The 25,254-nt window shown below is 44.4% G+C and overlaps 1 protein-coding gene across 2 annotated transcripts; it reads left to right on the top strand.

Annotated features, from left to right (window-relative positions):
• Positions 1-10,001: 10,001 nt before the first annotated feature.
• pgam5 (PGAM family member 5, serine/threonine protein phosphatase, mitochondrial) lies at positions 10,002-24,374 on the top strand. Of its 2 annotated transcripts, none has more exons than XM_086011954.1 (6): positions 10,002-10,322; positions 12,634-12,809; positions 13,531-13,656; positions 17,230-17,318; positions 22,198-22,331; positions 23,135-24,374. In XM_086011954.1, exons 1-6 carry the CDS (start codon positions 10,129-10,131, stop codon positions 23,280-23,282), a joined length of 867 nt encoding a protein of 288 aa, XP_085868080.1. In that variant the 5' UTR covers positions 10,002-10,128; the 3' UTR covers positions 23,283-24,374. The 2 variants fall into 2 exon arrangements, with proteins under 2 accessions (XP_085868080.1, XP_085868081.1); XM_086011955.1 differs by having other exon boundaries at positions 10,004-10,322; positions 22,201-22,331.
• The last annotated feature ends 880 nt before the right edge of the window (positions 24,375-25,254 follow it).

The raw sequence follows: 25,254 nt of genomic DNA, 5'->3' as shown, positions 1-25,254 counted from the left end.
CATTTCTCAGGACTTCTCAAAGCACTTTTCATACTGTAAATTACACTTGAAATGTCGTCACTCTTGGGTGAACATGGCAGCCATTTTGTTCACAGCAAGGTCCCATAAAAAGCAATGAGATGAATGGCCAATTAATCCATTTTTGGTGGAGGTTTTTCTCCAGCAAAGACTTATTTTAAGCATCCTTCTTTTCAAATATGTATAATTTTATTCAAGATTGGAAATGATTGCCCACCATACTGTATCTGGATGGAAGATTATGTGTTCAGAATCCTCAGACAATGAATGGTAGGAGTGCTGTTCCACAATCAGTGTCTAACTGAGTGAAACTGCACAAGTTAAATTGATTTACTGGATTTGTTTTATCAGGGAGAGATTTAAAACGGGCGTCTAACAATCCTCCACATGATGGGATGTTGTGTCTACTTGTAATTTTTTTTTTAAAAACTAAAATTATGGTGAAATGTCGATCAGCTGAACCTTGACTAGAAGCCTTTGGTTACAACAGATTATTTACCTGGTGCCAGTGAAAGTTTTTTTTAAATTCGTTTTTATGGGATGTGAGCGTCGCTGGCAAGGCCGGCATTTATTGCCCATCCCTAATTGTCCTTGAGAAGATGGTGGTGAATCGCCTTCTTGAACCGCTGCAGTCCGTGTGGTGAAGGTACTCCCACAGTGCTGTCAGGGAGGGAGTTCCAGGATTTTGACCCAGTGACGATGAAGGATCGGCGATATACTTCTAAGTCAGGATGATGTGTGACTTGGAGGGGAACTTGGAGGTGGCGGTGTTCCCATGCGTCTGCTGCCCTTGTCCTTGTAGGTGATTTGGGAGGTGCTGCCGAAGAAGCCTTGGCGAGTTGCTGCAGTGCATCTTGTAGATGGTACACACTGCAGCCACGGTGCGCCGGTGGTGGAGGGAGTGAATGTTTAAGGTGGTGGATGGGGTGCCAATCAAGTGGGCAGCTTTGTCCTGGATGGTGTCGAGCTTCTTGGGTGTTGTTGGAGCTGCACTCATCCAGGCAAGTGGAGAGTATTCCATCACACTCCTTACTTGTGCCTTGTAGATGGTGGAAATATAACCAATATAGAAATGTAGCTCTCGGGAACAGACAACTTGCTGCTCTCACGAGTGCATAATAATTGGCTTGTACTGTGTTTTATTTACATAATTTATTTCCTGTTATGGTGTTTTAACATCTGTTAATTAATGGTGTTGCCTTACTGCTGAGATTAACTGTTTGAAAATTAAAGCCTTTTGTAAAAGGTAGTATGTTGTGAAATACAGTATATAAAACATACGGATAATTATAGGTGGATACGTGTGATTTAATTCAGGCTTGGAACTGGTGTGAGAAAATGTGAGAAAACAGTTTGCTTACAGCTTGTATTATTTCTCATTGTAAGTACTCAGCACTAGTAGCCTGTAACGATGGCTGTAATATGTTGATCTATTTGTGCAGAATATTTTGCGGGATTAACTGATGTTACTCTGCACCTGGTTTGTAATGAGAGCTTTCTTTTGATTGATTCCAATTGATTGAGCTATTAATGTCTGTCCAGGACAACTCCTCGTGGCGATGGGCGTTCTACACTAATAACTGCAAGGTAGCTCTACTTAATGGGGGCGATTTTAACCTTACTCGCTCAGAAGAAACCTGGCGGGCGGGGCAGTTAAAATCGGCTCTAACTCTCACCTGTCCGAAAGCCGTCACGATCGCAACATCTGCAATTTTAACCTGCTCTCCTGAGCAGGCAGCAAGGACACCCGCCCGGAGCCAACGGGGTCCTTCTTTACATATGCATGTTGTGTCCCAATGACATCATTGAGACCCGACTGTAATTTTAACTCAGGCCTGAGCGGGGAGTCCACCTGGAGTTAAAATCGGGGCCAATATTAATGTGTTCTAACAGCACTTTTACAGCCCGTCCAAAAGCATATTTTCCACTGAAAATGAATCATGACTTGTTCAAAACAAGACTTTTCTCTGTGGCCTTTTTTTCCTCCATGACATAATTAAGGAAACAATTTTTTTAAGTAATAAATACAATGGTACATTTTAAATAAGCATCGATTTGTTTGACACAATCCCATTTTGTGCAAGGACATGTAAGAGAGTTTGAAATGGAACCTGAATTTTCAAGTGTTCCATAGCTCCTGATCCCCAACCCAATCATTTTATTGGGGTTTTTCTCTGTTAATTGGTTTTAGCTTTCTTTCTCGTAATTATTTTCAGAGTTCATTTTCTTCAGGGTCCTGTTTTAGGAACAGGAGGAGGCCATTCAGCCCCTCCAGCCTGGCTGATCTGATCTGTATCCTAACTCCATCCATCTGCCTTGGCTCTATATCCCTTAATACCCTTGGCTGGCAAAAAATCTATCAATCTCAGAATTACAATTATTAATTGAACTAGCTTCTGCTGCTCTTGTTGGGAGAGAGTTCCACACTTCTACCACCAGTGCCTCGTTGTGTTTTTGCTTCAGCTTGTTTTCTCAAGTGTTTTTGTAGAAATATTTTGAGTTCTGGTAATTCTTGTGCTTTAAACTATCTTATATTGACTTGAACATAAAGAAAGACTTGCATTTATATAGCACCTTTCACGACCACCGGACGTCTCAAAGCGCTTTACAGCCAATGAAGTACTTTTTGAAGTGGAGTCACTGTTGTAATGTAGGAAATGCAGCAGCCAATGTGCGCACAGCAAGCTCCCGCAAACAGCAATGTGATAATGACCAGATAATCTGTTTTTGTTAATTGAGGGATAGATATTGGCCCCACGACTGCGGGGATAACTCCCCTGCTCTTCTTCGAAATAGTGCCATGGGATCTTTTACATCCACTTGAGAGAGCAGTCAGGGCTTCGGTTTAACGTCTCACCTGAAAGATGGCACCTCCGACACTGCAGCACTCCACTGGAGTGTCAGCCTAGAATTATGTGCTCAAGTCCCTGGAGTGGGACTTGAACCCACAACCTTCTGACTCTGAAGCGAGTGTGCAACCCACACGGTCATGTTGAAAGTAAAGTTAGAAATGATGGTGGTCAGTCTGCCACTAGCCTGATGCTGCAGAAGGTACACAGTGCCTCGGGATCTTGATTCTCCACACAACTAGATAACACTGCTGAATTTTAATACAGGAAAAATCCTTATTTACTGCTGGTAACTGATGACATACTAAAATAATCCTGCACCTGAGATCACTCGGTTCCTACTAACAGGCCTGGAGATGCAACAACTCTGAAGAGGAGAATATTCTCCGCTCATTAAACATTAATGGGTAGAGTGGGAACTTTATGGGCTGTGGGTATAGTTTGCCCACAGAAATCCCTTGTGCTGCACGATTGCATCACCTCACAACTATGGCGCACGAGCAATTCAGCATGAACAAGGTGTCACATTTAATGCACTATCTTCACACAGTGCAGTGTGAAAAACCTTGTAAAAGAACATAAGAAATAGGAGCAGGAGTCGGCCATTCGGCCCCTCGAGCCCACTCCACCATTCAATGAGACCATGGCTGATCTGATCTTGGCCTCAACTCCACTTTTCTGCCTGTTCCACATGACCCTTGACTCCCCTGTCGTTCAAAAATCTGTCTATCTCCAGCTTAAATATATTCAATGACCCAGCTTCCACAGCTCTCTGGGGTAGAGAATTCCAAAGATTCACGACCCTCTGAGAGAAGAAATTCCTCCTCATCTCCGTCTTAAATGGGCGACCCCTTATTCTGAAACTATGCCCCCTAGTTCTAGATTCCCCCACGAGGGGAAACAGCCTCTCAGCAGCTACCCTGTCAATCCCCCTCAGAATCTTATATGTTTCAATAAGATCACCTCTCATTCTTCTAAACTCTGAGTATAGGCCCAACCTGCTCAACCTTTCCTCAGAAGATAACCACTTCACACCAGGAATCAACCTAGTGAACCTTCTCTGAACTGCCTCCAATGCAAGTATATCCCTCCTTAAATTACGAGACCAAAATTAAACAAAAGAAATATCTTCAGTGTGTTACTGAAATGTGTCAGGCAGGCAAAGCTGTTCAAAGGAGGGGAGCTGATTAAACATACTGTTATGTTGTCCTGAGACATGTTTGTGTGTGATTTATTTCACAGTGCGGTCGGTGAGCGTGCCACCAAGTGTGGTGCTGAGCCACACAGACCTGAGGGTCTCCGGTCCAGTCCCCTGGTCCATGCTGAGGTGACGGGGCAAAGTACTTTGAAATTCTCCTGCTTTCCTCTGCTTCCACACCACCCCTATTTAAGAAATAGTCGCATGGCAGCCAGCTGCCTCAACTAAATTATTCAAGTGGCCATTCTTCATATATGGCCTTGAAAGAAAGACTTGCATTTCTACAGCGCCTTTCACGACCTCAGTGCTTTTACAGCCAATGAAGTACTTTTGAAATGTAGTCACTGTTGTAATGTGGGAAACGCGGCAGCCAATTTGCGCACAGCAAGCTCCCACACCAGCAATGTGATAATGACCAGATCATCTCTTTTTTAAGTGTTGGTTGAGGGGTGAAAATTGGCCCCAGGACACCGGGGAGAACTCCCCGGCTCTTCTTCAAAATAGTGCCATGGGATCTTTTACATCCACCTGAGAGAGCAGACGGGGCCTCAGTTTAACGTCTCATCCAAAAGACGGCACCTCCGACAGTGCAGCACTCCCTCAGCACTGCACTGGGAGTCTCAGCCTGGAATTTTGTGCTCAAGTCCCTGGAGTGGGACTCGAACCCACAACCTTCTGACTCAGAGGCGGGAGAATGCTGCCCACACTGAGCCACGGCTGACACGATTAATCATAATCAACTTCATTGTCATTGTTAGTGCACAAGTGCAGTACAATGAAATGTAGGCTTGCGGCTCCCGAGAGTGTACATTTAGATTAAGACATTTAAACATTCAACATACTTTTGGCTTGTAATACATTAACATAAACATAACCATAATAAAGTGCATTGGCAGATATGCAGGCTTTAGAGTTTATTTGTGGAGTTCAGTAGGATGACAGCCCTGGGAAAGAAGCTGTTCCTAAATCTGGTCGTTCGGGTGCGAATGCATCTGTAGCGTCTCCCAGATGGCAGGAGGGCGAACAGACTGTGGCTGGGGTGGGTAGGGTCTTTGATGATGGACCGTGACCTCCGTAAACAGCGTTTCTGGTATATGTGCTCTATGGTCGGTAGCCGGGTGCCGGTAATGCGTTGGGCAGTTTTGACTACCCACTGCAGGGCTTTCCGGTCATAGTAGCTACAGCTGCCATACCATACTGTGATACAGTTTGTCAGGATGCTCTCTATTGTGCAGCGGTAAAAGTTAGAGAGGATTAGGAGCTTAGGAGCAATTAGGAGGCGTAAGCTTCATCAAAGAGGTGGGTTTTAACAACAACAACTTGCATTCATATAGGGCCTTTAACGTAGTCCCTGTTCTATAATAAAGTGATGGGAGTTGATGTAAAAGTAAAAATAGCACAAAAAGTCTAAGACTGATTCAAAAAAGTGCTGTTTTTGCACATTTCTCACAATGCGTCATGTATTATAGGTGTTGTGTTTTATTGGTTGAGTCTCATTTGCTATGTGATTTGGTTGCCATTGTTACTTAATCAAATTAGTTGTAAATTGAGGACACTGGTTCAATCACACTGAGGGCTGAATATTTTATCCAGGATGGTACATTCATTAATGAAATTCATGCAATGTTTAATTTACCGGCATATGTGTATCTCTTGTGAATAACAAAAACATTTGTAATTATAAATAATGAATTGTCATTATAAATAATGCAAGTCTTATTCTTATTTTCTAATAGAAGCTAACGCAGCTTTAAATAAATCAGGTATCTGCTAACCCTGCATTATGTAGATTTTTGCGAGCTAAGGGTATTAAGGGATATGGAGTCAAGGCGGGCGGATGGAGTTAGGATGCAGACCAGCCACGATCTCATTGAATGGCGGAACATGTTCGAGGGGCCGAATGGCCTACTGCTGTTCCTACATTATCTCACCGTGTACGCGACTGAAAGTTCTGATCTTATTTTAAACTCAATTTTCTTCACCTCCCGTGACCCTTCACTTTTACTTCTGGTGCAAAGGTGAGGCGGCCCAGGCCCGGCTACTGCCAAGCCTGGCTGTGGCAGTAGAGTTGCCAACCCTCCAGAATTGCCCTGGAGTCTCTAGGAATCTGTAGGAGTAGCGAGCAAAAACCGAGGAGAAAAATCACAGGGGCATTGAAAAAAAAAATTCTTTGAACACTTATTTACTAGTTATAAAATATTGGAGCTGTGGAAAAATAAGGCCGTTTGGTTGACGGTCAAGAATCATCCAATTAGGTAATGAGTCTTAATGTCTCTTAATCTCTCCTGCCTTCCATCTAGAGCCATCTTTTGTTTAACTTGTCCCATTACCATCTCCTTTTGCCTTGCACCATCTCTCCTGCCTTCCATCCTATCACAGACCTTCCCTTTTGTTCTTTCCTCCCCTTCCCCCCCTTTCCCTGCCCCTACACTTGCTTAAAAACTTGTTCGATCTCCAGCTTTTTCCAGTTCTGACGAAGGGTCATCGACCTGAAACGTTAACTCGGTTTCTCTCTCCACAGATGCTGCCTGACCTGCTGAGTGTTTACAGCATTTTCTGTTTTTGTTTCAGATTTCCAGCACCCGCAGTATTTTGCTTTTGTTTGAGGTAGTCTAGTCACTTTCCAATTGGTGTTTGAAGGTGGGGCACCGCCGATGGCGGGAGCGTGGGCAGTTGGAGGCAGGAGATCCTGTCCAATCAGAGTTGCCAACCCTAAGGAGGTTAAAGGCACAAGCAGTTGGACATTCACAGTACATTCCCAACAGGAGTCACAAGACAGTGATCAGGAGCAGGAACCTTGGGTGACTTTCCTTTCCTTCCTCCCTCCTTGCAGCCAATGAAGTACTTTTTGAAGTGTTAGTACCTGTTGTAATGTAGGAAACATGGCAGCCAATTTGTGCACAGCAAGCTCCCACGAACAGCAATGTGATAATGGCCAGATAATTTGTTGTAATAATGAGGGATTAATATTGGTCAGAACACCGGGGATAACTCCCCTGCTTTTCTTCAAATCGTGTCATGGGATCTTTTACACCCACCTCAGAGGGCAGACGGGGCCTCGATTTAACGTCTCATCCGAAAGACGGCACCCACAACCTTCTGACTCAGAGGCGAGAGTGCTAACTCACTGAGCCATGACTGACACCCTGCCAATGTGTCGGGTAGGAGTGAACCATGAGAAAGCAGTGACTTGTTCAAGAAGATGTTCAAGGAGGATGGAGTGGCTGACTATCAAAGGCTGTGGAGAGGGTGAGGAGGGACAACAAGCCATGGTCCCAGTTGCACTCAACGCCATTTGTGACTTTGACTAGCTCCGTCTTTGTGTCATGGGGAGATCACACGTCTGGTCGGAGCGTCTCAAAGCAGTCTGGACCCCTCTCTCCACCCAACACACTGATGGTATCCTCACTAGTTATGAAAGCAGAACCCTCCAGTCCACGGGCATCTCCCTCTGCTTCCCCTCAGTCAATCTGATTTGAGGTGCGCTGGATCACTGGGCCCCACATTCCCACAACCCATTCACTCTCTGCACTCCGGATGGCCAGACTGAAATTAAATGGCAATTTTTCACAATGTATTGATTATAAATTGCATTATAAGTGGAATTGTATTGATAATTTTAAATGAGTCACTGGGATGCTCTGGATGCTTAAATCCTCATTAAATAGTGAAGCTGGGACAGGGTACCAATCTCTCATCTCTGAGTGAAGCTTTTAGTTTCTTGGAATTCTTAATTTTTTGGGCAGGGAGGGGGAACAGATGTGATTTCCTGTTAACAAAAAGCAAATATAGTTTCATTTTATTTCCCCTGGAATGCTAAATATTGAGATCAATAACTTATCCCTTTGTCTTTAAATTCCAGCTCTTCCCCACTTTATTCCATGAAATCAAAATAAAATGTCATGATTTATTTGTAATTTGAACCAAGGTGTTAACCACTGGACTTTTAGAATAGTTTTGTCAGTAGAATTTCAGTAAAGCTCAAGGGCGGGTCTGTGAAACTTTCATGTTGGGGGGAATTTTTCGGGGGGTCAGCGGGCGCGTTTGGTGGCGGGTCAGCTGGGAATTTTTTTTGACAGCGGGTAACATAGAAACATAGAAGATAGGAGCAGGAGTAGGCCATTCGGCCCTTCGAGCCTGCTCCGCCATTCAATGAGATTGTGGCTGATCATCCAAACTCAGTAGCCTGTCCCTGCCTTCTCCCCATATCCCTTGATCCCTTTAGCCTTAAGAAATATATCCAACAACTCCTTGAATATATTTAATGACCTGGCCTCCACCGCCCTCTGTGGTAGAGAATTCCACAGGTTCACCACTCTCTGGGTGAAGAAATTCCTCCTCATTTCAGTCCTAAATGGCTTACCCCTTATCCTTAGACTATGACCCCTGGTTCTGGACTCCCCCGCCATCAGAAACATCCTTCCTGCATCTAGTCTGTCCAGGCCTGACAGAATTTTATAGGTTTCGATGAGATCCCCTCTCAATCTTCTAAACTCCAGTGAGTATAAGCCCAATTGACACAATCTCTCCTCATACGTCATTCCTGCCATCCCAGGTATCAGCCTGGTGAATCTTCGCTGCACTCCTTCCATGGCAAGAACGTCCTTCCTCAGATAAGGCGACCAAAACTGCACACAATACTCAAGATGTTGTCTCACCAAGGCCCTGTACAACTGCAGCAAGACATCCTTGTTCTTGTACTTGAACCCGTTGTCGACCTGCCTCCAGGCTAGTCTCCCAGGTGTTGGGTCTGTCAGCGCAGAACAGACCCGACACCAAGCGGCGGGGGAGGCAAGTTACATCATTAGATATAACAACAGAAAATGCTGGAAAAACTCAGCAGGCCAGGCAACATCCGTCGAGAGAAAATAGAGTCAACGGTTCGGGTGAAAACCCCTTTGTCAAGACAAAAACTTGGTTCAAGTTTCAATTAAGGTTTCAAGTCCCATTCCAGAGAATTGAGTACAATAATCTAGGCTGACACTCCAGTTTGTTTTTTATGGGATGTGGGCGTCACTGGCAAGGCCAGCATTTATTGCCCATCCCTAATTGCCCTCGAGAAGGTGCTGTACTGTTGGAGGTGCCGTCTTTTGGATGGGACGTTAAACCGAGGCCCTGTCCGCTCTCTCAAGTGGATGTAAAAGATCCCATGGCACTATTTCGAAGAGGAGCAGGAGAGATCAGGCAACATCACTAAAACAGATTATCGGGTCATTATCACATTGCTGTTTGTGGGAGCTTGCTGTGTGCAAATTGGCTGCCGTGTTTCCTACATTCCAACAGTGACTACACTTCACAAGTACTTCATCGGCTGTAAAGCACTTTGGGGGCATCCTGAGGTTGTGAAAGACGTTACAGAAATGCAAGTCTTTATTTTTTTTAGAGAGGCGGAGAGGTTTAGGGAGCAAATTCCAGAGCTTAGGGCCGAGGCAGCTGAAGCCATGGCCGCCAATGGTGCAGTAATGATAAGGGTTGTCGCGTTAGAGGAGCTTACAGAGACACCTCATCAATATTTAAACATGTATTTATCGCCCTTCAGTGGACAGAGAATGCAGTGATAACACCGAGTACCAATGAGGAATTGTTTATATCATAATGCTTATCAATTCATTTTTTTTTTGCTTGTAAGCATTAAAACCGATGACGAGGGGAAATAAATGGAGACCTTGAGAAAGAGAAGAGGGCTCATTGCACAGTTCAAATTAAAGTAGGTTAGGAGTTTTATTTATAAACAATCATAAAACAACTGGAGCTGTGGATATTAATTAAATAAGGTATTAATTCCTGCTGAAAGAACAGGTTTTTTTTGTTGCAGATGCAGAAGGAAATTCCAAATCCCGTTTATTTCCTGCAGGAGGGAGTTGGGATTCTGATTTTCCACAAAACAGTTTGGGGGTAATTTGAATCGACATTTAACACAAGACCGGAAACCTTCCGCTGCTGAGAGATTCGCGACCGCACTTTGTCCGCTGTCGGCTTCCGTAACCGGAAGACAGTGCACCATAATTCTAGTCCCCCAGTAACCCAGGCCCCGGTCTCTCTTTCTGCTCAGCCCCCGGGCCCATGGCCTTCCGGAGGGCCTTCCAGGTGGCCTGCGGCATCGCCGGCACGGCGGCCGTGGTGGTGGCGGCTGCGGCGACCCAGCGGCGCGGCGACGGGCGGGTGGAGGCGGCGGCGGCGGCGAGCTGGAGCCCCGGAGCGCCGAGTGTGGGCCTGGAGCAGCGGGCGGGCGGAAGCTGGGACTCCAACTGGGACAAGTGAGTGAGGGGAGGGGCCCGGAGAGTCCCGCTGGGGCAGAAGGCCGTGGGTTCAAGTCCCAGTCCAGGAACCTGAGCACATAAATCCAGGCTGACACTCCAGTGCAGTACTGAGGAAGTGCTGCACTGTTGGAGGGGCAGTACTGAGGGAGTGCTGCAGTGTCGGAGGGGCAGTACTGAGGGAGTGCTGCAGTGTCGGAGGGGCAGTACTGAGGGAGTGCTGCACTGTCGGAGGGGCAGTACTGAGGGAGTGCTGCAGTGTCGGAGGGTCAGTACTGAGGGAGCGCCGCACTGTCGGAGGGGCAGTACTGAGGGAGTGCTGCAGTGTCGGAGGGTCAGTACTGAGGGAGTGCTGCACTGTCGGAGGTGCCGTCTTTCGGATGAGACGTTAAACCGAGGCCCCGTCTGCTCCCTCAGGTGGATGTAAAAGGTCCCATGGCACTATTTCAAAGAAGAGAATGGGAGTTCTCCCCAGTGTTCTGGCCAATATTTATCCTTCCATCAACATCACTAAAAAACATTATTTGGTCATTATCACGTTGCTGTTTGTGGGAGCTTGCTGTGCACTATTTGCCTCCAAGTCATGAAGGTTGTGGGTTCAAGTCTCACTCCAGAGACTTAAACACATAAATCTAGGCTGACACTCCCAGTGCAGTATGGCGTGAGTGCTGCACTGTCAGAGGTGCTGTCTTTCGGATGAGACGTTAAACCGAGGCCCCGCCTGCCCTCTCAGGTGGATGTAAAAGATCCCATGGCCATTATTTTGAAGCAGAGCAGGGGAGTTCTCCCCGGTGTCCTGGTCAATATCCCTCAATCAACATCACTAAAAAACATTATCTGATCATTATCACATTGCTGTTTGTGGGGGCTTGCTGTTCGCACATTGGCTGCCGCACTTCCCACATTACAACAGTGACTACACTTCAAAAAAGTGCTTCATTTATAGCTGTAAAGCGCTTTGGGACACCCTGAGGTGGGGAAAGGTGCTGTAGAAATGCAAGTTCTTTCTTTAGTTCATCCGGGTGGAGAGAGGGACTTTATTCCCACCTTTGGTGGCATTTAGTTATTTCTTAAATGGTTCCAGTCAATGTTCCTGTTTTGGGTGCTTTCTGAAGAATTTCCTGACATGGGCCTAAATTCATCTTTTACTAGTGTGAACTGTCTCCTCTTCTCTTGCTCTCTGATTAGTTTGAACAGATTGTCTGGATCTATACCATCCAGTGTTGCCTCCAAGACTCAACGATTGCAATGTTCTCCTGGCTAGCCTCCCGCCTTGCACTCTCCGTAAACTTGAGCTCATCCAAAACTCTGCTGCCCGTATCCTAACTCGCACCAAGTCCTGTTCACCCACCATCCCTGTGCTCACTGACCTACATTGGCTCCTGGTCTAATCCTTGTTTTCAAATCCTTCCATGGCCTTGCACCTTCCCATTCCTGCAACCTCCTCCAGCTCTACAACCCTCTGAGATCTCTACACTCCTCCAATTCAGACTTCTTGCATATCCCCGGTTTTAATCGCTCCACCATTGGCGGCCGAGCCTTCAGCTGCTGAGGCCCTAAGCTCTGGAATTCACTCCCTAAACCTCTCCGCCTCTCAACCTCGCTCTCCTTTAAGACGCTCCTTAAAGCCTACCTCTTACCTGTCCTAATATCTTTTTATGTGGCTCCTTTGAAGTGTCTTGGGATGTTTTACTACGTTAAAGGCGCTTCTATAAATGCAAGTTGTTGTTAAATCCCTCTATTAGATCATTTCTCAGTCACTTTCTCTGGATGGAGGCTGGTTTTTCCAATTTTTTTTTCAATTGAAATTTTGACGATTGTTGTTAGGTAAGGACATCAAGGGTTATGGAGGAAAGGCAGATAAATGGGGTTGCGGTACAGATCAGCTAATTGAATGGTGGAACAGGCTCGAGGGGCAGAATGGCCTCATCCTATTCCTATGTCTGTAAAACATTTATAAACTTATATAATTGATATTGAGCATGCTGTTTTTAGGTGGGTTTTCCTAGTTTTAGCCATTATAGTATTGTAAAAATACTGTGGTGTTTGTAGAATTTGAAGCGGCTGCTTTGTGCGCTGCACCCAGTTTTACAGCATGAAAAGCTGGTCAGAGTCTCCCAGAGGTTAACACGGTTGTGTGGAAGAGCTTGTGCCGAAGGGAATTGGTTCTGGTTCGGTGAGTTTAACCAGTTCCCAGCCGGGTAGTTAAAGTGCCAGTGAGGCATTTTGTTTCTGGGGTGTAGAGGGGAAGAGCACTGGGATGGCCATTCATTACCATAACCATTAATATAGTTCTCTTGTTTTGATTTAGACGGGAGCCGATTTCACTTGTTAAACCCAACAAGAAAAATAAAGAGGCCTCTGAGGACTTGACCACTCAACTTGAAGATTACAAAGTCAAAGCCACGAGGCACATCTTCCTCATCAGACATTCCCAGTACAACCTGTCCGCCTCGACAGACAAAGAGAGGATTCTGACGTCGCTGGGTCCGTACTTCATTAATTATTACGCAAAGCCTTTAGCGAAGTATCTCTCTTTTTGTATTTAGTATTATTTTGTGACGTTTGTGCAGGGAAAGAAGACTGGAGTAAGCAAGAAGGAGGAACTATTGTGAAGAAACCAGGAGCCAAGGTCTTGCAAAGAAAACATTTCCTGGGCTATAGGGAAAGAGCAGGGGACTAATTGGAGAGCTCTTTCAAAGAGCCGGCACAGGCACGATGGGCTGAATGGCCTTCTGTGCTGTTTCATTCTATGATTCTTTAGTGCGGGACACCAGCAAGGTTGGAGAGTAGGAGAGAAGATTAGGTAAATCAGTTCGAGGTGACAACGCCAAACTTGGTTCTTAACTGTCGGAGGAAGGCCAAACTAGGAGTTCCACCATTTTGTGGTCCTGGGTCAGGAAGGATGAGTAGGAGACCGTGCAGTGAGTGTTCATTTAAACAGGGTACGGCAGAGCAGCGTGCTGGGCAGGGGAATGACGAGGAGCAAGAAGGCTGATGGGTACGCTGACGGAATTTACCGTTGCAGCACCAGAGTTGTGAAACGTGGGTTGGCGCGCCACACGTCGCTAAGTTTGCTGCTTTCAGGACTTGAAGAAAGTACAGTTCACCAGACATTTGAGGGGTTTATTTTGTTAGTTGAACAACTTGTACCATAATCGACAAGAACCTGGTCATTGTTAAGAATGAAAATGTTATTTCTCTGCAGGACGTGAACAGGCTGAACTGACGGGTCAGCGATTGGCCAGTTTGGGGTTGAACTTTGACATCTTGATTCACTCCAGTATGACCAGAGCAAAAGAGACGGCTACAATTATTAGTAACTACCTGCCAGGTGGGTCTGTGCGTCACCCTGTACTCCGCACTCCTCATTAGTAACTACCTGCCAGGTGGGTCTGTGCGTCACCCTGTACTCCGCACCCCTCATTAGTAACTACCTGCCAGGTGGGTCTGTGCGTCACCCTGTACTCCGCACTCCTCATTAGTAACTACCTGCCAGGTGGGTCTGCGCGTCACCCTGTACTCCGCACTCCTCATTAGTAACTACCTGCCAGGTGGGTCTGCGCGTCACCCTGTACTCCGCACTCCTCATTAGTAACTACCTGCCAGGTGGGTCTGCGCTTCCCCCTGTACTCCGCACTCCTCATTAGTAACTACCTGCCAGGTGGGTCTGCGCTTCCCCCTGTACTCCGCGCTCATCATTTCTCTGTCTTGTGAGCACTTTGCAGATTTTTTTTTTTTTTTTTTTTTAACGGTTTTTGGTAATCAATTATAGTGCAGTGGATTAGCAGAAAAAGAACATAGAAGTTGTATCTGTTGAGACTCCTGAGCATTTAACAGTGACAACACACATTTATTTACTCCGCCTCTCTACCTCTCTCTCCTCCTTTAAGACCTACCTCTTTGTCTTAATATCTCCTGTCTGATAACGCTCCTCTGAAACGCCTTGGGATGTTTTACTATGTTGAAGGCACTAGATAAATGTAAGCTGTTGTTGTTTTAGTGTATATCTATCAAGTATAGATAGAAAGAACATTTTGGGATAGTGAGTAATTTGAGTCATGATGTGTGGTGACTGCAGCGTGCTTGGGAGGAACAGGTGACTTTGGACCTCTGGCTCCCAAAGCTCTCCACCACTGGGGGTTTTCCTCCACTCATGTCTGGGTCTGTTGTAGACTCATTGATAGAGATTGATCGCTGTGATTGGTCAACAACTCCATTATCATTGTATGGTAGGCCTCCCAGGATGGGAGAAGGCGAACTAGATGGACCTCTATCTTTTTTCGTCTAGCAATTCCTATGTTCCTAAATGTGAAAGGACAGTGTTGAACTATGGAGAGGGCAATTCTGTAACAACCTGAATCCAGTTGGTGCTTATTTATTACATTAGTGTCAGCTTGGCTCACTTGGTAGCACCCTTGTCTTATAGAATCATAGAAATTTATGGCACAGAAGGAGGCCATTGGGCCCATCATGTCTGTGCCGGCCGAAAGAGCTATCCAGCCTAATCCCACTTTCCAGTTCTTGGTCCACAGCCCTGTAGGCTACGGCACCCTCCATGCCTTTGTTACCTCTAAACTTGACTATTCCAACGCACTCCTGGCTGGCCTCCCACATTCCACCCTACGTAAACTTGAGGCCATCCAAAACTCGGCTGCCCGTGTCCTAACTCGCACCAAGTCCTGTTCACCCGTCACCCCTGTGCTCGCTGACCTACACTGGCTCCTGGTTAAGCAGCGCCTCGGTTTCAAAATTCTCATCCTTGTTTTCAAATCCCTCCACGGCCTCGCCCTCTCCCTATCTCTGTAATCTCCTCCAGCCCCACAACCTCCCGAGATATCTGCGCTCCTCTAATTCTGCCCTCTTGAGCATCCCTGATTATAATCGCTCCACCATTGGTGGCCGTGCCTTCTGTTGCCAAGGCCCTAAGCTCTGGAATTCCCTCCCTAAACCTCTCCGCCTCTCTTTCCTCCTTTAAGACGCTTCTTAAAACCTACCTCTCTTGACCAAGCTTTTGGTCACCTGCCCTAATTTCTCCTTATGTGGCTCGGTGTCAAATTTTTTGTCTGATAATAGTCCTGTGCAGCGCCTTGGGACGCTTTACTATGTTAAAAGCGCTATACAAATACAAGTTGTTGCATATCCAAGTACTTTTTAAATGCAATGGGTGTTTCTGCCTCTACCACCCTTTCAGGCAGTGAGTTCCACTTATATTCCTACACAGCCAAAAGCCAAAGCAGTATACCACAGCCTTAATCTGAAAAACACTAATCCAAAGCAATGTGTGCAATATTCAAACACTTATCACTGTCATCAGAACACCCCTGTTAAGAGCAGGGGAGTTCTCCTGGTGTCGTGGCCAACATTAATCCCTCAATCAACAAACACCTGAAATATATTATCTGTTCATTATCTCATTGCTTTGCTGTTTGTGGGACCCAGCAGAAGTTGGCTGCTGCATTTCCCTACAACAGTGACTAACCTTTAAAAGTACTTCATTGGTCGTAAAGCACTTTGGGGCGTCCTGAGGTTGTGAAAGATGCTATATAATACAAATCTGTCTGTCTTCTACAGTATTGTGTTCCTCAATTTGCATCTCAGTTAAGTATTTAAATTTCAGCCAGAGACACCTACTGAAACTGATTTTACTGATGGATGGAATTGAAGGGGTTTTCCCCCTCGGTTCTAATCCATTGTTTGCCAAAGTAAATAAAGGTGATTTAAAAAAAACTTGTTCCTGGGAAGTGGATGACACCAGCATGGCAGCCTCTATTGCCCATCCCCAGTTGTCCAAGGTGATGATGATGGGCGTTCATGAACCGCTGCAATTCTTGTGGCGATAGTGATTTCAAAATAAAGAAATCTAATCTGTGGGCCAATCTAAATGTGAAAAGATGTTCTGTATGCACACACACGTTACATTCTTAAAAGTAAGGCTCTTTAAAACTATACACATAGAAGTAACCTAAAGGCAAGTACTTGCAATAGTATTTGGCCAGCGTATTATTTTCAGTTAAATGGTTTGCTGCAGATTTTCTGCTAAGATAACTACTTAGCACTTTGAATGGGATGACATCTTTAAGTAGCTTCTCAGCTTCTGCTTTCTTGGCCAAAGCATGGGAACGCAAAGCAAATTCATCTTGTTCTGCACGTGATACGCCAAACGCTGCTGCAAGTCTATCTGCGGAGTGGCCCATAGTCTCACTGGTGGAGAACTCGGCTACAGCCGGGAGCTCAGGGTCTTTGAGTCAGAAGGTTGTGGGTTCACTCCAGGGACTTGAGTATATAATCTAGGCTGACACTCCAGTGCAGTACTGAGGGAGCGCTGCATTGTCAGAGGTGCCATATCTTGGATGAGACGTTAAACCGAGGCCCCGTCTGCCTGCTCAGTTGGATGCAAAAGATCCCATGGCACTATTTAAAGAAGAGCAGGGGCATTCTACCCGGTGTCCTGGCAACATTCCTACTCCAATCAACACCAACCATAGCCTACTCCTAATTCAAAGTTCCTTAATTCAAATTGAGATTTGCGCAAAGAAGCGCTCCCTGTGGTGTTTTATTTAGATTGCTTTATTCCAATTACCGGGTAATTCAAATTTCGACCCAAAAACAAAGAACTTTGAATTAACTGTAGTCGAGTAAACTGTAATTGGCCACTCATCTCATTTTCTGTTGTGGGATCTTGCTGTGTGCAACTTAGTAGCTGTTGGCCCACATAACGATAGTGACAGCACTTCAATAGTAATTCATTGGCTATGAAGTATTTGGGATGCCTGGAGGATGTGAAAGGTGCTATATAAATACCTCTATCACTGAAGAAAAAATAAGCAATTTGTGTTTTTTATATAACAGTTGGGTGTGATATTATCAGTCTTCATATTGAGAACATTCTATGCTGTGATTCTAGGTTTGAAAATGATGAGTTGCGACTTGTTGAGAGAAGGAGCACCAATTGAACCTGTCCCACCTGTCAGCCATTGGAAGCCAGAGGCTATGGTAAGAATGGAGCTTAAGGTGACCTCCATTACAGTGCGTCTGTAGAGAAATACCAATGGAAATCAAAACATTTCGTTACCTCCCATTGGTACAGTTGTGGTTAGTATTTGAATGTAGTTCAGTTTCCGTGTACAAGTATGGACATCTTGGCACATTTTTCTTAAGAACCTCATGCTGTTGTAGAGCCATCTCGATCCGACTCTCACTTGTGTCTTAGCCCAAAAATGCTTATCACAACATCGGAACAGGAGTAGGCCATTCTGTATCCTAACTCCATCCACCTGCCATGGCTCCATATTCCTTAATACCCTTGGCTAGCTGAAATCTATCGATCTCTGATCTAAAATCATTAATTGAGCTAGCATCTACTGCTTTTTGTGGGAGAGAGTTCCACACTTCGACCACCCTTTGTGTGAAGAAGTGTTTCCTAACTTCTCTCCTGAAGGGTCTGGCTCTGGTTTTAAGGTTATGTCCCCTTGTCCTAGACTCCCCCACCAGAGGAAAACGTTTGTCTATCTTATCAATTCCTTTCCAAATCCTAAAAATCTCAATCAAATCACCCCTTTAACCATCTATGTTTCAGGGAATACAAGCCTAGTTTATGTAATCACTTCTCATAAATGAACCCTTGGAGCCCTGGTACCATTCTGGTGAATCTGCGCTGCACTCCTTTCAAGGCCAATATATCCTTTCTAATTGTGGTCTAACCAGGGCTTTGACAACAGTTACAAGCACTACAAGGTCAGGAAGTGATTCAAGGGACAGGGTGCTTTGGGGAAGTTGAACATGACTACTCCAGCATCAAGAGAAACCTTCGGGTTTTGGCCCTTGCTGCTTGGGGAGGTTAGAATGAGCTCCCTACTTTTCCTGGCAGTTCCTGGCCATTCAGGGAGTACACAAGGTGAGCGTACACTAACCAGGTTGTTTCTATAGGAGATGGGTGTCTGGAGTGGTGAATGCTGTTAAATTTAGATACATAGAAAGCTTATATATTGCAGATTTATCGGGTACGGTAGCATAGTGGTTATGTTACTGGACTAGTAATCCAGAGGCCTAGACTAATAATCTGGTGACATGAGGTCAGCTGGGGAATTTAAATTCAATTAAATAAATCTGGAATAAAAAGCTAGTATCAGTAATGGCGACCATGAAACTACTGGATTATCGTAAAAACCCATCTGGTTCACTAATGTCCTTTAGGGAAGGAAATCTACTGTCCTTACCCGGTCTGGCCTATATGTGACTCCAGACACACAGCAATGTGGTTGACTCTTAACTGCTCTCTGAAATGACCCAGCAAGCCACTCAGTTGTATTCAAGAGTGTGGTCCAGCACCACCTTCTCAAGGGCAATTAGGGATGGGCGATAAATGCTGGCCTTGCCAGTGACGGCCACATCCCGTGAATGAATTAAAAAAATTAATTGCGATTAAAGAGCCTGTATTGCAACAGCATGTCTTCTGTTACGGCCTCTCTGGGTAATGGTCAGTTTGAGCCAAACAAGAGCAGTTTTGTGCTTTGGAGTGATGATTGGGGCGAGACTACCCAAACTCATCTTGTACCTCATTTAAGTCTCTCCTTGCCATCGAGAGGAATGATCTGTTTGAGTTGAATTTAAAACTAAGTCACAGAAGTGAAATGCCAGTCTGCCCACTGTGAATCCCAGCATATATTCAGATCTCTTTGGAGATAACTGGGAGAAAGAACAGGCTGAAAGTTGCCGGCAAAATTCAGTGCTTGAACTATTAACTGATATAAAATATGAATTTCATAGTGTGTAGATATAACAGTGTTTTATGATATATTATGGCCCAGAACTTTGGGGTGAGTACGCACGGGGTACTCACCTGTAGGCCCAATGGACGTGCCGGTTTTCTGCATGCACTGCACATGCGCGGGAAACCGACACTTCCGTTCCCCTGAAAGAAGGGGTTCAGAGTTCGAACGCGTGCGCGGGAGAGGCTGCGCGTGCGCATCGAACTTAGGTTTTTTTTGCAGGTTTTCCCGGGAGGGTAAGTCTCCAGAAGTTACACTTGTAAAAAGCAGTTGCAAGGCCTGCTTTTTACAAGGTAAGTGGTGAATTAATTAAAGTATTTAAAAATAATAAACCTGTGGGAAAAAATGTTTTAATTTTAAAGGTAAGTTTATTTTAGCCCCGTTAGAAAATAATATTATTTAAAAAAAAAATTTAAATTATTGTTTAAAATAGTTATTTCATGTAATTTATAGTTTATTTAAAAAATGTGATGGTTTTAAAAAATTTATTAAGATTTAGTGATGTTTTGGGGCCCGTAGTATTAATAAGTCCTGTCAAACTTATGAATGGGCATTCCCTGCTCTGATTGGCCCACGTGATCCCAGGGGACATTTCAAACTAACTGCGCCCCTGGGATATGCAAGCACTGCGCGCCAGCAGTTGGAGCAGGCCCAGGATCGGAATTCCATGGGGGCCCACAGCTCAACGGCCGGCGCGCTATGTAAGTGCAGGTCGGGGGCTTGCACCCGCGGGAAGCCCCCAGAATCGTGTCTGTGTCTCTTTCTCTTCACCTGTCGTCGTGTGCCAGGTGTCATGTTTTGTTGCAGATGCAAAACGGTCTTTTTGAGAAAAGCGCCAGTTTCTTCATGCTGGGTGCTTCTGACCCCGGAGCCAAAACTACCAAACATTTTACAGTTTAATTGCAAACTCTGAGTGACCTGACCTGTGTTTACTTGCATTTTTGGCATTAAAAGGACATCGTTCCACATTTAGCAGAATAATACCTTGTGCATTGTTCATATGCTAAAACTCCTGTCTTTATAAAGCAGCAATGATAATCTGACCTATAGCGAGCGATTGTTATGGGAAATTCATACACGGAGAAATGGAGCTATCTGTATGTAACAAAAACTTAAAATATGCTTGCACTTCCAGTCTGTCACAATGCAGGTGGCTGTCACACTTCAGACAGGTTTTGGAGTTACAGGTAAAGGTTAAAGAAACAAAGGCAGCCATTTGCAAATTACAGAAAAACTCTCCAGGAACACACAATACAGAGCCACAATGTTTGCAGACACTCAATTGAGCACAAAGAGGGTTCAAATCTCCAGACATGAATAGTTTTAACCTCGAACTGAACTAACAGTGTTTACTTGACAATATTAGGAAACACAGTAGCAGAATATCACATTTACATGGTATAATATTCCATGTAAAACAGCGCATCTTTCAACTTACCATGAGCGCCGTCACGAGTAATATAAAAGTAGTGCATCAAACATTCCTTGCCAGTCTAATTTCATAATTCAATCAAACATTTTTAAATACAATATAGAGAAAGCCCTCCAGCAATTGAAAATACTTTAAATGACACAGGAGCCACTACTGACTGGCCTCATCAAATGCACAGGAGCTGGGGATTTACAAGCACCTGCAGATCCATTAGAGGTTTTTTTTAAGCAATTAGCCTAGTAGAACTCTTCAACCTCGGTCAGAAGGTCGTGGGCTCAAGCCTCACTCTAGAAACTTGAGCACATAGGCCAGGTAATGGCCCAGAAATTCGGGCCGGGGGCTTCCCGCGGGTGTAAGCCCCCGACCTGCACTAAACTTGTGCGCCGGCAGTTGAGCTGTAGGGCCCCGTGGAATTCCGATCCGGGGCCTGGCCCAGCTACCGGCACGCAGTGCTTGCGTGTCCCAGGGGCGCAGTTAGTTCGATGCGTCCCCTGGGATCACGTGAGCCATGGGCAGCCAATCGGAGGAGGGAAAAGCCCATTCATAAGTCTGATGACAGGAAGACCTGTCGAGACTTATAAATACTACGGCCCCAAAATAGCAGTAAACCTTCAAATAAATTTTTTTTAAATCACACTTTTTAAATAAACTATAAATTACATTAAATAACTATTTTAAACAATAATTTAAACTTTTGAAAGAAATAATTTTATATTCTAATGGGGCTAAAAATAAACTTACCTTGCTTTAAAGTATTAAAAAATAATAAACCTGTGGAAAAAATGTTTTAATTTTAATTTTAATTAATTCACCACTTTCCTTGTAAAAAGTAGGCCTTACGCCTGCTTTTTACATTTCTAAATCCTGCAGGCTTACGATCCCGGGAAAACCTGAGTTCAAAGCACACGTGCAGCCTCTCCTGCGCGCGCGTTCGACCTCTGAACCTTCGTTCAGAGGATCGGAAGTGCCGCTTTCCCGCGCATGCGCAGTGCATGCAGAAAACCGGCACTTCCATTCGGCCTACGGGTGAGTACCCCGTGCATACTCACCCGTGGAGACCCAAATTTCTGGGCCATTATCTAGGCCGATGCCAGCACAGTACTGTCGGAGGTGCCGTCTTTTGGAGATGTTAAACCGAGGTGCTATCTACCTGACTTTTCAGGTGGACGTAAAATATCTCGTGGCACTTTTTCAAAGAACAGCAGGGACTTCTGGGCAACATTCATTTCTCAACCAACACCCCCCAAAAAATGTTAACTGGTCATTCACCTCATTGCTGTTTGTGGGACCTTGCTGTGCACAAATTGGCTGCCATGTTTGCATACAACAGTGACTATACCTCAAAAATAAATCATTGGCTGAAATGTTTGGAGCCATCCTTGAGGCACTACCTAAATGCAAGTTCTTTCTGTAACTGATCTGCGGATGTGTCTATACAGTAATTAGACCTTGTGGTCTTAAAGGAGTGTAGGAGTTTCACACAGCTGCATCTTACAGCAGGATATGTTTACCTAATATGGTTGCTTTATTTCAATTGAAAGGTCGTTGTGAATGGGTTTTGTTATCGTGTTTATAATTTCCAGACGGTATTTCATTAATTTCCTGCGTTTGAATAGTTAGCCTGTGTGGGTCTGGCTAAGCGGTTTACATGCTTTTTTTAAAATGTCCTCAGCAGTATCATGCAGATGGTGCGAGGATTGAAGCTGCCTTCCGTCACTACATCCACAGAGCGGATCTGAAGCAACAGAACGATAGTTACGAGATCATTGTCTGTCATGCAAACGTTATCCGCTATTTTGTTTGCAGGTAACTATTTTAATGTTCTGTTATTAAAGCTGTAACTGGGGAAAGAGTAAAGTTTTTTTTATTTCTTAGTAACTATTGGAGCCATGGAAATGAACTCGCTAACTCCCGTTTGATAATGTTCACAAATATATACAAAACCATTTATTTTCTAACCTCATCTATAAACATCTAAAAATGTATTGTATATTAAAAGTCTATCATATATACTTACTGTAACACTTGTGATGCCTTTTCTGGCATGCTTACACTTTTTTTAAGCCCTATTTCAGAATGATGCCCAGGGATGAGGGACTTCAGTTATGGGGAGAGACTGGAGAAGATGGGATTGTTTTTCTTTGAGCAGAGAAGGTTAAGGGGAGATTTAACAGGTGTTCAAACTCATGAGGGGTTTTGATAGAGTAAATAAGGAGGACTGGTTGCCAGTGGCGGGAGAGTCTGTGATCAGAGGGGCCACAGTGTTAATGTCTCATCCAGAAAGCACTGCCGCACTCCCTCAGCACTGCACTGGGAGTTACAGCCTAGATTATGTGCTCAAGTCTCTGGAGTGCGATTTGGGTGCCAAGGCTAACACCACAATATCACAGCCATATTCCAGATCCCATCAAAATGAAAGAATTCATTTGAGTGCTACCAGCTTCCCGCCTTACTTGATCTGTTGTCTGTTTTCCCTCCCCTTCTCCTTGCATGGATGCAGATGTTGGTCCCTTGCCGAGTACTTCACAATTTAAAAAAAATAATCCCTGATGATTCATTGAAGTTAAATTATCCAGTAATCTGTGTTTTATATTTTCCCTTTTCTGTAGAGCTTTGCAGTTCCCCCCTGAAGGCTGGCTGAGAATGTGTCTGAACAATGGCAGCATCACCTGGCTTACCATCCGCCCGAATGGGAGAGTTGCACTTCGAACATTAGGAGACACGGGCTTCATGCCTCCTGACAAATTAACACGTTAAAACAAAGCTGCAGCTTTTCATTCGGATATCTTGCGTGCTTCACGTTCACTGTGCAAAATGTTTGTCTAATACTTGAAATGAGAGTGGTAGGTACAGTGTTGGTTTGCAACAATATTTGGAGATTTTTATTTTAATATTTTTTCCAGTTTTTTACTTTGTATGTTTTCTAGTCATGTCCCTACAGTCTGAATCGTGGATGTTTATGTTGTGGGATATAATCAATGTTCCATGTTGACTGATGATGATAGGTGCAAATGATATCTCTTCCTGTGTTTCGGTTTTCTTTCACTCCCTCACCTCAGCCTTGTTAAGAAATAGTAAAACTTAACTTGTGGGGAGCGTCAAAGCCTGCCTCTGAGTGTGTAACTTTACTGTCTTGTTTTTTTAAATTACAAATGATGCAAATTTTTAAAGGTTTTTTTTTGCCTGTAATACAGTTGCTTTTCTCCTACAGTCACTATGTTATTTCTGAATTAAATCACTGCAGAGAACTGTTACCTGTCCAAGACCCCTATTGCCAATACAACTTAAAAAAAGTTTTACAGTACTGTAGTTAGTGGTTGGTTAATGGAACCAGTCGCGTGCAAAGCTAAGCCTAGGAACACCTTCCTTACCTGTGCCGTTAGCTGACCTCGGCATTCCTGGGTTAGAGGGGGCGGGGGGCAATTGCGGAGCTGGCTGAGACACCCCTGCAGTTGAACAGCCTGCTTGACAGTCATTTGTTAAGGCTCACCTATGAAACATGGCTATAGGTACCTTGCAGCCAGCGAATGGTTAGAGAAAGTACTTGTATTTATACAGCCAGCACCTTTGCACATCCCAGAGTGCTTCACACCAATAAATTAACAGTCACTATGATGTAAGGCCTCAACACCTTCGAGAGGATGAGGGCAGGTTTAAATAAGAGTATTATAATCAATCAGTGAGTCAGTTAGTCTTGGTAATTGGTGATCAGATATGAAGCTTGTAACATGTCTCTGCATTAAGAATTTACCTGATTGTATCAACTTTATTTTTCAGGCTAGTATGTCAATGCAATATTAAAAAATTCAATACAGGGTTCCAAAATAAAAGGGTTTTTAACAAACTGTTGTCATTTAAATATTTGTGACTCAAGTATCTCTCATTTCCTTCCACTTTAAAAGACTTTGTGTCAAAGAATTCCACATCCTCTGTCTAAAGAAATTGTGGGACATGAAGCAATTGTCATTGTAACTGGTCAGCTGGAAGAGTAAAGCTCCCCCCTACACTCAAATACTGTTGCTACTCTAACCTGAGATTACCAGTTAGGGCTACATTACGAATGACTCTGTGCTGCAGCCTCAAAGGCCTGGATTATTATTAACTTGTTTAAGAACATAAGAAATAGGAGCAGGAGTAAAACAGGACTCACTTAAGGAGTGTGCCCGATGCTCTGTTCGATGGGCAGAGAATCATGGCTCCTGAATCTATCTGGGATTCACGAGGATTATTTATGCTAATTTCTTTGCTAACTAATAAGCTTTTTGTGTGGGGGGGTCCAAGAGGTAAATTAAAAAAGAACCCGATGAAAGGAAAGACTATAAATGCATGAGACATCCAAAATGTGCACTGAGAAAGTTCAGCACTAACAAGACCAGACATTTTCACACATCTACATCACCTTACACACACATGTAGTCTGCTGCCACATGAGGGAGCAACAGTGTAAAAGCCAATTTGTACAGGTACTAGAACGAGGTGCTTTCAGGTTAGTGAGTCCCATCTCTCTGACTATATTTGTTTGAGTTGTTATAGCACAGTCAGTCATCCCAAACCTACACTTTGCAGGTCTTTATATGCTGCATAAGGCAACAATAAAACTAGTTAGCTTACAACTCATTCATAAAGTTTTTTCCCAAAAAAAGGAACTAAAGCTTGCAAGAGTCATGGAAGCAAGTGTTCCATTTTAACAGGGCACTTTCACTTACTGTGGGGTAAGTTGGGAAGAACC

Source organism: Somniosus microcephalus, chromosome 19 (genome assembly GCF_052327205.1).
Source record: "Somniosus microcephalus isolate GS21.2 chromosome 19, FLI_Smic_1.0, whole genome shotgun sequence".
NCBI classification, from domain to species: domain Eukaryota; kingdom Metazoa; phylum Chordata; class Chondrichthyes; order Squaliformes; family Somniosidae; genus Somniosus; species Somniosus microcephalus.
The sequence above is the reverse complement of the archived record's forward strand: the minus strand, read 5'-3'. Positions and strand labels throughout refer to the sequence as shown.

Excerpts from the sequence above, each read along its gene's own strand:
- pgam5 (XM_086011954.1), top strand. The coding sequence starts at position 10,129 with ATGGCCTTCCGGAGGGCCTTCCAGGTGGCCTGCGGCATCGCCGGCACG. Across the intron at positions 12,810-13,530 it reads GAGGATTCTGACGTCGCTGG|GACGTGAACAGGCTGAACTG; the intron begins GTCCGTACTTCA and ends ATTTCTCTGCAG. Across the intron at positions 17,319-22,197 it reads ATTGGAAGCCAGAGGCTATG|CAGTATCATGCAGATGGTGC; the intron begins GTAAGAATGGAG and ends AAATGTCCTCAG.